We start from the raw sequence: 13,980 nt of genomic DNA, 5'->3' as shown, positions 1-13,980 counted from the left end.
TTGTCAGGATTTACCAAAAATAATCATATACATTTCTGTTAAACATGTTAAAGAATAAAGAACGTATCTCCTATGTTACTTTAAAACTAGATTTTTTCTTTCAGATAATATCAATATTGTTCATTCCGTCTATGCTAACTGATGCCTGTTAATGTCTGTTTCTTAGCTCAAAGTTAAGAGGTATTTTGCAGTTATGTCAGCAATACTTGCTGTAACTGCTATGATCAATCAACATTTATATAAAACATTACCAACATCACGCCTAACTACAAACTGCATTACAAAATCTTAATGTGAAATGCTAACTGCAGTCTTTCAATTTCCCCCATGCAATCTGACACAGTTTTCATTGTTCTGTAAGAAGGAATGGATACATCGCTAAATCCAGATGTGCTGGAATGGTACAGGCAAATTCTAAAAAGAATTAAGACAGCTCTGTTTTATAAAGTGTACACATATCCTAAATATTTTGTTTGTTTTTATCTCATTACATTGAAAATATATTGGTTATTTCAATAAAATTCTGTCCATCCATTATCAGAGTTCACATTTTCCATTATAGCCTTAATAGCTGGAATCTATCCCCATAAGCCTCGAGTAAAACCTTGGCTGATAAAACCATCTATACTGGGCACACTCATTCCAGGCTAAACTCCACATAAGCAGCAAGCATGAAAGAAAACAAAAAAAATGCTGCCAGTGTGCCATGATGCTATTATAGTCTTTTTAAACAGAATAAAAAGTGAAACAATTTTATTACTGTATTCAGTCATCCTCAGTTCTTTGAAATTCTTATGAATAAATACAGTTTTACACAAATGAATTACAAAGAGAAAATTTTGTGTACCGTCCTTTTTCTGTTTTCGTGACCTTCAAATTTATTTGCAGAACCTGAACAAACACTAGATTTTAAAATATGGAAATGGTTTTGTGTCAAAGTAAATCTTTAGTAAATATGATATTTACTATCGTTCCATCCATCCATCGATTAGCAAACCTGTTTAATTGAATTCAATTCAAGGTCAAGGAGGCCAAGGCCTGTCACAGCAAAACTGGGTATCAGGCAAAAACCAAATCCTGATGTGATGACAGTGCATTTCATGGAACATTCGTGCACACACCCATACTCACACCAGCCCAAAAAAGAATGGTTAATTATGCTATTATGTACATCTTTGGAAGGTGGGAAAACTGGAACACAAAGATAAAAATTCTCATAGACACAAGGATAACTGGAAGGTTGCCTGCAGACAGTGACTGGACGATTTACTAAACACAGAACTGGTGTGAGTTAAAGGAGAAATGTTTCACATTAACAAGGTTTTACTTTAAGTTAAAGTGTAGACTTTTTAGTATGAAGGTCACAATGTGGAATGCAGCAAGGCTAGAAGAATTATTTGTCCAGGACAAACTGACAGAAAAAAACACCCTTAACTAATAGTTACTGGAAGTCCAAGATATATAGATACTCTTTGCATTTTAATACTGTCCCAGTTTAACTTGAAACCTGTTTAAAGTAACTATGCTGGGCGGCACCCTTTGTATAAATGAGCCTTCATCCTGAGCTTCAACTGATAATTTAATAAACAGGAAATCTCTGACAGAGTAATCAGTGCTAAACATGGCACCATTGGGCTACCCTTTAACAAGATTTACTCTAAAATCCAAATGTAGTCTTGTGTTTGCAGAATCTTGTCTCAGACACCAGCATGATCTGTGTTTTCACATTATTTTTTTGTACAACACTAGGCTAATATTCTCCTCCAAATTAAATGCTTGATTGACTATACCCTAGTGTTCAACTTGTTACTCATATGCAGCACTGCACTTTTTATTTTATTTAGATGTAGAAGAAAAATCAAACATGTCATGATTATTATTTGATCAGAAAAAGTATACTGAATTCCAGTGTACTTAAGCGTGTGCCAAATCAAAACAAATAAATCAGCAAACTTTAGAAAATTTTCTAAATTCTACATAAACATTGAAATAATATTAACAACTAAAAAAAATATTGTCTGCAGGGATACACAATGCAAAAGTTGCTTGTGCCCCACACAGCATTACATACAGTGGAAGACTTCTTTGTCTTTTTCGACTTCCTTCGAGACTTAGGCTGCTGGCTCTTGGTAGGTAATAAAAGAAGATGGGAAAAATCAGGAGATTTTTGACAGGGTTTGGAATAGGTCGGATTAGGAAAAGGAGAAGAATTGGATAAAAAAATAAATAAACAAACGTTAACAGAGCAAGAGTGATGAATAGTAACAAGATAAAGTTTATATGACCGGAGCAGTATTTTGAAGAAGAAAAAAAAAATTCTGTTTCATATACATCGTGATACAAAATATACTGCATGCTAACCTGCATTACGGGATTTGGAGTAGAGGATAGCTGTCGAGCTTGGGTCACTTGTGGTGCTACCATAGTCAAGGCAGAGAACAGCATGAATGGACTCGAGTAATCCACCTTTTTTGCAATGGTCACTGCATTTCGCTCATCATCTATGATAAAGAACATGTATTGACATGAAGCAAGTATAGAGGAGGCAGTTAAAACCAAAAATAGTATAGGTTTACATCTAACATTGAGATAAAGTCTAAAGAGTCTCGACATTTACATTTAAATGCTGAGCTTAGAAACCCCAAACACAATCTTCAGTAGGTATGAAAATCAATTAAGACAATCAGTTAACTAAAGATTTTAAAACTGTAATGTAAAAAATACCATAGGCATAAAATTTGTCCTGAACGTATCACTGGTTTACTAATATTTCTAGTGTATTGTATTCCTAACCTCTAATATATGTGACACATGGCTAAGGAAAAGTTAAAGTTAAATCACTGCAAGTATGTCTCAGAAACTTCTAACAGAGGCACCAGAAGAAACTTTAAGTAGAGGGTGCTTTTAAAGGAAAGTCCATTTTCGACATCATTACCTGTATTAATGTTTTGAAGAAATTTTTGTTCATCTCCTACATTAATTATGTGCCACACCATGTGTATTTAAATCACTTATATATTTTACAATCAAAACAAGTTAACTATTTTCAGGGTTGCACTTTAAACAATTGACAAAACTCAAGCAACTCCACTTCAAGATCATGCAAAAAGAAATAGACAACAGCCTCCAAAATCGCTCATTTTTGCCACTAAACAGACTACTGGTATTAAACAAGCTATCTATCAAAACAAAAGTGCAATACATGTCTTATGAACTTTTCTAAAATATATCACAAACAAAAACAATGTACAGTCTCAGGCATTATTAGGAAAATCTACACTGCACCTGTCCATGATTGGATCGCTCTTTTACCCCTTTTAAACCTGTACCTGACTAGAAAATTGGAAGTTGATGCATGTCATTCTACATTGCATCAGACAAAATTAAGAATAAAATATAATCGATATCTTAGTTAAAATGGCTCTTAATAGCCACATATGTAATTTAAGGAAAGAGCAGAATGCTAGCATATCCTTCTAGATTAAAGATTGTTGCCTGGTCTGAAGAATCTCCATTTGTGTTGCCACATGCAGATAGAATGTAGCATAAACAATGAGAATCAATGAATCTATCCTACCTTGTGTCAATGGTAAAGCTTAGTGGTGGAAGAGAAGTGGTGTAGGAAGTGTGTTCTGCAAACACACTAAGCTACTTAATTACAAAAGAGTAACATCTGAATGCTAAAGTATATGTAAGCATTGGCACAGTGTACCCTTTTTCTAAAGGATATATCCAACAGGATAATTTCCCTGTGACTTTAGTTTTCTTCAGTTGCTTGCCTTTTAAGATCTCATGCTCAGAGAGCACCTTTGGAATGAGATGTAAACAAGAGGTTACTAGCATGAAAGTGTAGGAAGCGTGTGATACTATGATGTTGGCATGGGCTAAATTAACGAAATCAATAACTTAAAGAATTCTGGCTGTCTGGAAGCAAAGGTTGGGTCTTACCAGGAATCAAGATAGGTGAACATAATAAGATGGCCATGGACTACATGAATATATGGATATATAGGCAGATAGAGAAATAAGGATACCTGGCACAGTCAGCAAAGGGATTGTGAATGGGTATAGTTGGTACAGGAAAGCTTAGGTTTGCAGGACCACCACAGGGAACCACAGGCTGCTCCAAACCCCAGTACTAAATACAGGATTTGCCTAAATGTAATCCTAGTATGGGGTTTAAAACCATTAAGAACACATGGGCTTGCCGAGTATGGTGTCAGGGGAGACAAAAAACAAACTGTTAAAAGGCAGGAGAAAGAGAGCCACAAAGTAGTGATACAGATGATACAAATCATTTCTCTTTGGTATCCCTAATGGAGGGGTCCTCAATTACAGTCCTGGAGGGCCGCAGTAGCTGCAGGCTTTTGTTCTAACCTGGCTGCTTAATTAGGAAGCAATTCTTGCCAATAATTTAATTTCATGGCTTTTTAGTGCTTTAACTCTGCTATGTCAGTTAATTCTCATATCCAAGATTTTCTTCCCCTTTCTAAGGATATCATCCAAATGATTTGAAGGCTAAAATGGATGAGTAATTTCTCAGTCCTTCACTTTTTTCTCTTCACTTTCCTTCTAAGTATTTAAACCAAATAGTGCATGATACATACACACAGGTGTAAATGGTAACAAGGTAAATGGAGAAATGCTAGTTTCTTTTGTCATTAGCATCTTATTGCTAATAAGGAGCAATTAAAAACCAAGAATGCAGCTGTTTAAGACTAAAATAAGCAACAAGGGTTCAAAATCTTAACGAGCAAGGCAAATAAGTGTAGCAAAAGTGTTACTTCAGCAATAACTGCTTCTTCTTAAGCAATTGGGTTGGAGCAAAAACCTGCAGCCACTGTGGCCCTCCAGGACCGTGATTGAGGACCCCTGCTTTAAAGGAAGAAGTGGGCAGGCCATCTTAACTGCTAGAAAGCTGACCTGTTAAGTCACACACTGAACGGCAGCAGAGTTTTGGTCTCCTTAAGTTTTTTTTTTTTTTGCATTTTGGGTTCGTCTTGAGTTTGTTCTTCCATAGTATTTATTTAGTCTAATAATAACCGTACCTTGGCCTCCATGGTGTTCTATCTGGTATCAGTGTCAGCATTAACATGCACCTAATCGACCACAATATATAAAACATTAAATGTTAATAGCTAGTAGCTAATTCAGCAATTATAGTAAATGAAGAGACAACGTGGACATTATTTCAACAAAGTATCTAAAAATTCTCATCTCTGTTATTCTACCTTGTTTATACTGGCATTAGTTTTAAACCAGCTTAATTTTTAATCATACTAACAATAAACTTTGGCTGCAGCCCCCTAGAAATCCCCTTTCCCTCAGTATTACTTCTAATGATAATAAAAAACATTATATTCATTGCAAGACTAAACAGCCTTCAGATCATCGAAAGCAAATGCACCAGTAGCCACATATTACAGCTTGCTCTGCATTATCAGAAATCAAACGCTGCAAGAATGAGGGGCACCAAAGAAAAATGGCATACAATCAATAAGAAAGGCATTTCCTGCAAGAGTGTGAACTGCCTCATCCGGTCAGTTGACCCCAACACCAAATTAAAGTACACTAGCATGAAGGGTTGGTTGTTCACTTGTGGTACTGGAGGGGAGAAGAACTCTGAACTGCTGACATGATGAGATCGGTTAAGACAATGGTCCTTAACACTGACAAAGAACGGAAGGCAATAAAAGGGCTGCATTATTAGCCTGGACTTAAAGCCGCACTGCACACTTGTTTCTGCTTTTCAAAGACTTTTTGGGGGAAACAGCCTAGTAGTCTGTTAAATTATATGACAGCATCTTTCTTCTTTAGAAAAAATGCGCAGAGATGATCCTAAACATTACTGAAATAATGTACTTTGGAAGATAAATCAAAATCAGACTTTTTGACTAACAAGCATTTCCTTATGTCTAGAGAAACACTAACACCACAGCAAGAAAGCCACACCAACAGTCTAGCATACTGTAGAAAAATCAGACAGGGAAAATTAGATTTCTGTTTAGGAGACTGTTAATAAGTGTATACAATATATTCCTAATAATACACTACTGGTCAAAAGTTTTAGAACATTTCGGTTTTTCTTCAAATGTAATCAGCTGAAATGCAATGAATGACCTAAAATGGTGAAAAGGTAAGCAGTAAACTGCCAGAGATTTACATTTAATGCTTTAGCAAAAACTGAAAAAAAGGAAATTTCAGAATATTACAAATGTGCCTTCTTCGGGGGACAACTAATAGGTTACAACCTACAGATGTTCTGCAGAAAATAAAGTAAATTTAGCTTTGTAAGTTGAAGAAAACAATTTGTACAGGTGTCCCAACTGTTGATTACTTAAACATAAACCCCTTCTGTCTCTCAGACTGTGTTACTATACCCTCTGAAGCACTACTTGGACAATATTACATTGTAGAAAGTTGAACATTCCAGTGATAATGGCAATGAAACAGCAATTAGCAAATAAAACGAGACACAGCTCTATTACCCTTTCATTTAGAGAAATTGAAAAATAAATCAAATTGTCAGTGAGTACGGTATCCTACACAACCCAAAGGCAATTGGAAACTGAAAGAAACTCTGACAGGAAGAAATCTGGAAGACCCAAAGTCAGAACCCAATCAGAAGACACGTTTCTGGGGGTCACCAGCTTACATGACAGGCGCTTCACAGCATAACAGTTTCAAGAACAGCTTAACAATGGTCAAAAAAAGCTAGTCTCAGTTTCTACTGTGAAGAGGAGACCTTGTGCTGCAGGTTTGACAAGGTGAGTAGCAGGACAAAAGCCATTTCTTAAAGGACAAAATAGGTCCTCGAAATGCCTAGTGGGCTACTGCAGACGGGACAACTTTGCTAACCTAAATTTTAAATTTAAACCTCTGACAGTTTAGTGCTAACGTTTCCACCATTTTTGGTCATTCATTACATTTGAACTAATTATATTTGTAGAAAAACTGGAAAAACTAAGGTGTTCTAAAACTTTTGACAGGTAGTGTATATATTAATATCTAACATAATATATATTTCTAAACCTGCCACAATCCCTCCAACATGTTCCCCAAAATTCACAATCTAGGAAATTCTGCCATGAGAACTGGAGTTAAAAATTTGTTTAGTCACAGCACAGGTGGAGGCTAGGTTCTGCTTCCAAGATCCCTTGACAAATACCTCCCACAAAGCAGATGTATAATGGATAGGATTATCTGGAATAAGAAGGCTCGAGAAGGAAGATAACTTTCCTGGTTTACTTGTGGATTTAAAACAATTAGTCAGGAGACTGAATGATAAAGAGTTATGGTCTGTTGGAAAGCAACATCTGTTGGAAGATAAAAGATGAAGGTAGCAAAGCAGCCCACGGTAACGAGTTGTTAAAGAAGACTCTGGAGGCATTTTACTTGATGTAATACATGAGTTCAAACAAACCACACGTGAACAGTAAATAATTAGTGTTAAAATAAAATGACCATTAGGAGGTGGAAGAAAGGCACAACTGATTTAATATTACCAGTCAGTATCATTGGAGACTGTTTAGGGTATGGTTAGCAAAACTGCCATTAAAGCTATTAGATATGATTTCTTTGAATATGAGAGTGCTAGAATGAACATCTAATATCTAAAATAAAGGGGGGGATATATCCACCAGAAATTAATAATCATTATGAGTTATCTGTAAATGTGGCATTCAAAACATTGTATTATTAAAATAAAAGCATGAAGTGGATAATGCATAGCAACCATTCCTACAAATATTTGGTCATCTTTGTCATACTCATTGTTGACAGAATCAAAGATTAAAAGGACACAAGCTTAACATGGCAAATGTAATGGGGTGTGGTTGTCACTTTTCAGTTCAGAATAAAATTTATAAATGTAGAATATAAAGACTATAGAAGGGTATGGTACCAGAAATAGATCCCTCCCAGTGCCTGCGAACCAGCTCTTCCATGCAGCCAATAACTTCCCTCCACACCTCCTCAAACATGGTGTCCAGCACCGCTTCCTTCATGCAGTGAAAAGGTGTAACAGGCGGAAAGCCCATCCATTTTCTTTGAGACTGATAGTCACGTCTCTTTTCTGCTCCCTCTTCCTCTCTAGCAAAACAAAAGGATATTACAGGTTGTTCAAAAAATCCAGTAAGTATTCTAACAGACTTGCTCATTCATACAGGATAAAGTTACTAAAAGTGAAACTTTTACTCAGCAGTCTAATCTACAGAGCAATAATGCTTTTCACGGTTCATTATTCTGCTTGTCTAAAATAAAAGATGAAATCATAACATTTCATTTGAGAATATTACTTCTACTAGCATGGAGAATTTATAGACAAACCCAGGAACCCATACAAAGTGATACACTATATTTGTAGAGTAAAATCAGTATTTTGTATGGGACATAAGAAAGACAGAATTAAAACAGATTTTTCAATTGAATGTAAGTGTTACTAGAATAAGCACATCTGAAAGTTTTGAACACAATACTAGTGTTAAGTCTCCATATAGAGTGACTAGACTGATTCCAGGACTGCAGGTTTAGGAGTTATGAGGAAAGACTGAAGATAGTGAACCTTTTCAATTTAATCAAACAAGAGATTATACGGTGACATGACTGAAGTGCTTAAAATTGTGAAAAAAATTAGAATAGTGGATCGAGACTGTTACTATAATTGAATTTCAATAAGAACCCTGAGGCACAGCTGAAAATTTAAGAGCATATTTTGCACAAACATTAGAAAGTTTTTCTTAACACAGGGAACTACAGACACATAGAATAAGTTACCAAGAAATGTGGCGGACATAAGGACTCTAGAGGCATTCAAAACTAAACCTGATGCTGTTTTGGAGGAGTCAGGTTGATAGGATTAGCACACTTTGCTGGGCTGAATAAGCTATTCTCATCAAAAGTGTTCCTAATGTTCGCATGTGCTCATCTTTTTTTTAATAGCATCCATAACCACATGTTCATATTATGACAACTCCCTCATAAAAGATTAGATTAAATCATTACCTTTTTCATGTGTGACACAAGAAGGACATCTTTGCAATTGGCTATTTTTGCAAATTACTGGGTTGTTAATATACAGTATGTACTATACTTTAAGACAATGGAATGGAACAAACAGTAATGAAACTGTAAATTCCTTGTTAGCCATGTAAATTAATTCTTCTTAAAATGTTTAACCATATGCCATACTCTGTGCTCCTAAGCTTAATAATTATGGCCAGTTTACCTGTAATCATGTCGTGCAATGTTGACTCAAAATACGGTATCAATGTAGGAAACATCATTGTTGTCAACTGTCATTATACTTTTTTATGCTAGTCATCCTTATCTTATGCTGTGTTTATCTCATGAAAGTTACTTGGTATTCAGACCTTTAGACACCTTTACAGACCTTTACAGAATATTGACAATAGATTTGCATCCTCTGATGAAATGCACCTGAAATATTCAGTAATACTATTGTGGCACACTTCTTTTATTATTGCAAATTAGCAGTTTTTGTAAATGAAACCTTCCTGTCTTCCTTAATCTTTAGCAATATTCATGGCTGAATCTATACTATCTATATCTATATACAGTACCATATACACAGCATTTACATACTTTATTAACAACAGAGTGCATCCCTAAATTAACTAATTTGGGATATAGTACCTTTTAAATAGAATCTCAGATAATGAATGAAAATCTGCCATGGGCAGAATACACTCTTCATCAATGTATGTAAAAAATATCAGACATCGCAATTATATGTCTTGACTAATATAATCCAAAATAGATTCAGGACGACACCTGAATTGTGAACAGTATTATCAAACACCTGCTTCGCTGAGCCATACCTGTATGTTTAGGGAGTAACCTATACTCAAATCCTAAGAGACAATTAATAGTTACTCTCTGGTGACATTATATGGAGCAACACCTGGAGGGACAACACTCAGTAAAAGAAAAAAATCACTTCTATTATCCAACACAACTGTACTTGCTTGTCTTCTTATTTTACTCAGTTGAAAGAATCATATTACATCCTCCAGAATTAATGGGAAAATGTCTTATTTTTATTTAAAATTAGAGAGGTGTAAATATTCTCTGTGATGTACAGTTTAGGGTTTTTATATAACTTACCAAAATTAAATAAATGTTGTATTAAGATAAAGACTTTGACGGTCTTTTTGATATCTAAACATACAGAAAGGACTAATTACACTGGGCTCTTTGCTTACACCGCACACTGAAATAGGAAGAGAATAGGTCATGACACTGATTTGAAATGGAAAATAAAATGTATAGTACAGTAGAACCTCTGGTCACGAACGTTTCTGAACACGTACAAATCGGGTTACGATCAAAAAGTTCACCAAACTTTTGCATCTGTTGACAACCATACACTCTGGTGGCAAACAAAAACACTGGCGGCCAGTTTCCCTTCCGGTTTGTACGCGTCAACGATTTCCGCACGTGTTCAGTCTCTCCCTGTATATCATTCTCGGTCAGACATGCGTGCATTCACTGTGAACTCTTTGTGCTCTATTTCGTGTGCTTTTGCAATAATTTTGAAATTAACCATGGTCTCTAAGCAAGTGAAGAGTGGCAGTGTTGGTGAGAAGAAAGGTTCAAAGAAAATTGAAATCCAATTAAAGAAAGAAATCATTGAAAAGTATGAGCGTGGCGTTCATGTTACCGATCTTGCCACCGAGTACAAGAAGTCGAAATCGACTACAGATCTATTGATTTCTAAATCGAAATCTTCCTTTGCGGAGCCGGACTCTCCCTCAAAACTTTAACCTCCTCTCCACCCAGCTTCCTCCTCACTTCCTTTACTACAGAACTCGACTCATGCAAGGTTAGTTTTTGTATAAAATTAAGAATTTTTCCCTGTGCTTAAAACTCATAAAAAAAAGTGTTTACAGTGAGCGGTTCGTAAGGGTGTAGTGCAAACTCTTGCAATGTTAGTTTTCTCTGTTGTTCAAGGTTTTCTCAGTGTTATTCAATGTTTTTACATTTAGTTTACTATTACACTGTGCATTCTTTGGTATAATTAACTATTTTTGTGCTTAAAAAAATATTTACATACATTCCATATGGGCTGGAACAGTTTACTTGTATTTACATACAATCTTATGGGGAAATTACGTTCGGGTCGCGTCCAGAGTTTTGAAACAAATTACGGTTGTGACCAGAGGTACCACTGTATTATCATTCATTGAATGTTTGTTTACTGGTGTGTAACTCATTCTAATTTGATAAATAAAATGAATACTAAAATGCATGGAACCAATATAAAGGAAAAGTGCTGCAAAATAACATGACTGGCATCTTTTATTTATACTGTTTCAGAAACAGTGTATATACAGGCCAAACATGATTTTAGGACAAACTACTTTAGACTAGGCCAAACCAGTTTGCCAAAGTGGATAGGATTAACCTAGTTTGAACCAGAATATCCCAAAATCAATGTAGAGCTCCCAGGACAAACTGATTTGTCCTACTCAAAACTAGTTTTGCCTGCAATCTCACTTTCTCAGGCCAAACTGATTCATGTATATTGCTTTGGACAAACTGGTATAGCTTAGTCTAAAGTAGTTTGTCCTAAAATCGGGTTTAGCCTGTAACACATACAATCAAAATATGCAGCTATAACCTGAATGGTTTCATCAATACATTTCCTTGATTTTCAACATGTTTCTACCACATTTTGTTCAGTCTGTGGCTAATTAGAGCGAGCTGAGGGAAATATGCTAAAATGGAAAATTAATATTTTACATATTTGTGAAAAGGGTAATATTTTTTCACAGATGAATGACACAGGCCCATTTAATCCACTGATGACATTTAATTAGTACTTACATGTCCCTACAATCAAAAGCTAAGTACTCCTCTACCAATCCTTCGGCCTCAATCACTCCAGTCTCCTCATTCGGATTCACAATGTTCCCATCATTCCCAGATAATGTGTTATCTGTATTTGGCCTGGACACTGAGAATGAGACCTTCCTTCCAAGAACACTGAGCCTGGGAAAATCAAGACAAAAGCAAGATTGACCATTATGCAGAGTTGGTCAAGAAAGTGGTTCCTCAATAAATAGTGTATAAAACTGCAGCCATCAGATATACCAACTTATTATCATACTCAATTTGGGATGACTAGGGAAGCTTTTTAAATTTATTTATAGTATCATACTCAATTTGGGATGACTAGGGAAGCTTTTTAAATGTACTTTTAATATTATTTAAAGGCAAAACTTTTTTCTCTGGAATACTTTTACCTAATGAATCACATTAGGTAAAAATATCCCATCACATTGCTTTTCCACTAGCACAAGGAACTTGATGGGTTAAGTGTATGTCCACCATCTTTTCTGGCAAATGATCCTTAAATTACCTGTGACATTTAGGATCTACTTCAAATATAGAAGCCATGTTAATTGAAAAACTTTCAATGAAGCAATGACAATGTTGTGGCCATTGGTTACTTTAGCATGTGTTATCATGCAAAGGACATAACTACATAGTCTTGTATTGGTACACTGAGCACCAATTTCAAAGTCTTGATTTGCTAAAAAATGTAGAAATCCCTTGATTGTGATTGTTTTCTCAAAGTACAAATAATGTCTCTATTAGTATTCCTACCTGTAATTGAAAAAAAAAAATCTTAAACCAAAAAATCATCTAGGTTCTGAGTCAGAGTAACAAATAAACAAAAAAATATACACATCTATTTAATAAACACTGATCCATTTATGATTCAAGACGAATACAAGTTTTAGGTTCATGGTGTGGCTACTCAGGTGAAAGAAATGGTCTCAGCAGAGTTTCATTGAACATGGAGATTGCAGTTCATTCTTTTAAGTACTGCTTGGAATTCTTCTGTTTTTTTGTAATTTTATTTTTGTGGACACTGATATATGGATTACAATTTGGACTTGTTAGTTTTGGGTTGCCTTTTTGGGTAAATACATTTTTTCTTGTCTTTTCTATTTTCCCTTTCTTTGCCATTTGTTGTATATATATATATATATATATATATATATATATATATATATATATATATATATATATATATGTACACACACACACACAGTGCATCCGGAAAGTATTCACAGCACATCACTTTTTCCACATTTTATGTTACAGCCTTATTCCAAAATGGATTAAATTCATTTTTTTCCTCAGAATTCTACACACAACAGTCCATAATGACAGCATGAAAAAAGTTTGAGATTTTTGCAAATTTATTAAAAATAAAAAAATTGAGAAAGCACATGTACATAAGTATTCACAGCCTTTGCCATGAAGCTCAAAATTGAGCTCAGGTGCATCCTGTTTCCCCTGATCATCCTTGAGATGTTTCTGCAGCTTAATTGGAGTCCACCTGTGGTAAATTCAGTTGATTGGACATGATTTGGAAAGGCACACACCAGTCTATATAAGGTCCCACAGTTGACAGTTCATGTCAGAGCACAAACCAAGCATGAAGTCAAAGGAATTGTCCATAGACCTCCGAGACAGGATTGTCATGAGGCACAAATCTGGGGAAGGTTACAGAAAAAATTCTGCTGCTTTGAAGTTCCCAATGAGCACAGTGGCCTCCATCATCCTTAAGTGGAAGAAGTTCGAAACCACCAGGACTCTTCCTAGAGCTGGCCGGCCATATAAACTGAGTGATCGGGGGAGAAGGGCCTTAGTCAAAGTCAACTTTATTGTCATCTCTGCTATACACTGTACAGGTACATAGAGAGACGAGACGACGTGGCTCCAGGTTTTTCAGTGCAGACAAACATAGAACAGCATAACAGAGAATATAGAATAAATAGGCATATGAAATAGACAATAAATAAGTGACACATTTTAAACTAGAGAATGTGCAATATGCATTTAAACTAGACAGAGTTTTAAATAAAGTTAGAACTAGAAAAAGACGAAGAGGTAGAAATCAAGTCAGAATGCCGTATTCTTAAACAGTTGAGATTGACAATATGT

At 35.4% G+C, this 13,980-nt stretch overlaps 1 protein-coding gene across 4 annotated transcripts in view; it reads right to left on the bottom strand.

Annotated features, from left to right (window-relative positions):
* Positions 1 to 13,980, bottom strand: part of fam149b1 (family with sequence similarity 149 member B1) — a 44,149-nt gene that overhangs the window by 17,450 nt on the left and 12,719 nt on the right. For 3 of the 4 annotated variants that reach the window (XR_005635566.1, XM_039769033.1, XM_039769053.1), the window contains 4 exons: positions 11,848 to 12,012; positions 7,904 to 8,091; positions 2,362 to 2,501; positions 2,072 to 2,125 (listed from right to left, as the gene is read on the bottom strand). Coding sequence is in view for 3 of the 4 variants with exons in the window: in XM_039769033.1 (XP_039624967.1) it covers positions 2,072 to 2,125; positions 2,362 to 2,501; positions 7,904 to 8,091; positions 11,848 to 12,012 (547 nt within the window). In the remaining variant the exon portion in view is untranslated. The remainder of the gene's footprint in view (positions 1 to 2,071; positions 2,126 to 2,361; positions 2,502 to 7,903; positions 8,092 to 11,847; positions 12,013 to 13,980) is intronic. The other variant, XM_039769046.1, reaches the window with a different exon arrangement.

This window comes from Polypterus senegalus, chromosome 1 (assembly GCF_016835505.1).
Source record: "Polypterus senegalus isolate Bchr_013 chromosome 1, ASM1683550v1, whole genome shotgun sequence".
NCBI classification, from domain to species: Eukaryota; Metazoa; Chordata; class Cladistia; order Polypteriformes; family Polypteridae; genus Polypterus; species Polypterus senegalus.
This window is presented reverse-complemented; position numbering and strand designations above follow the sequence as displayed.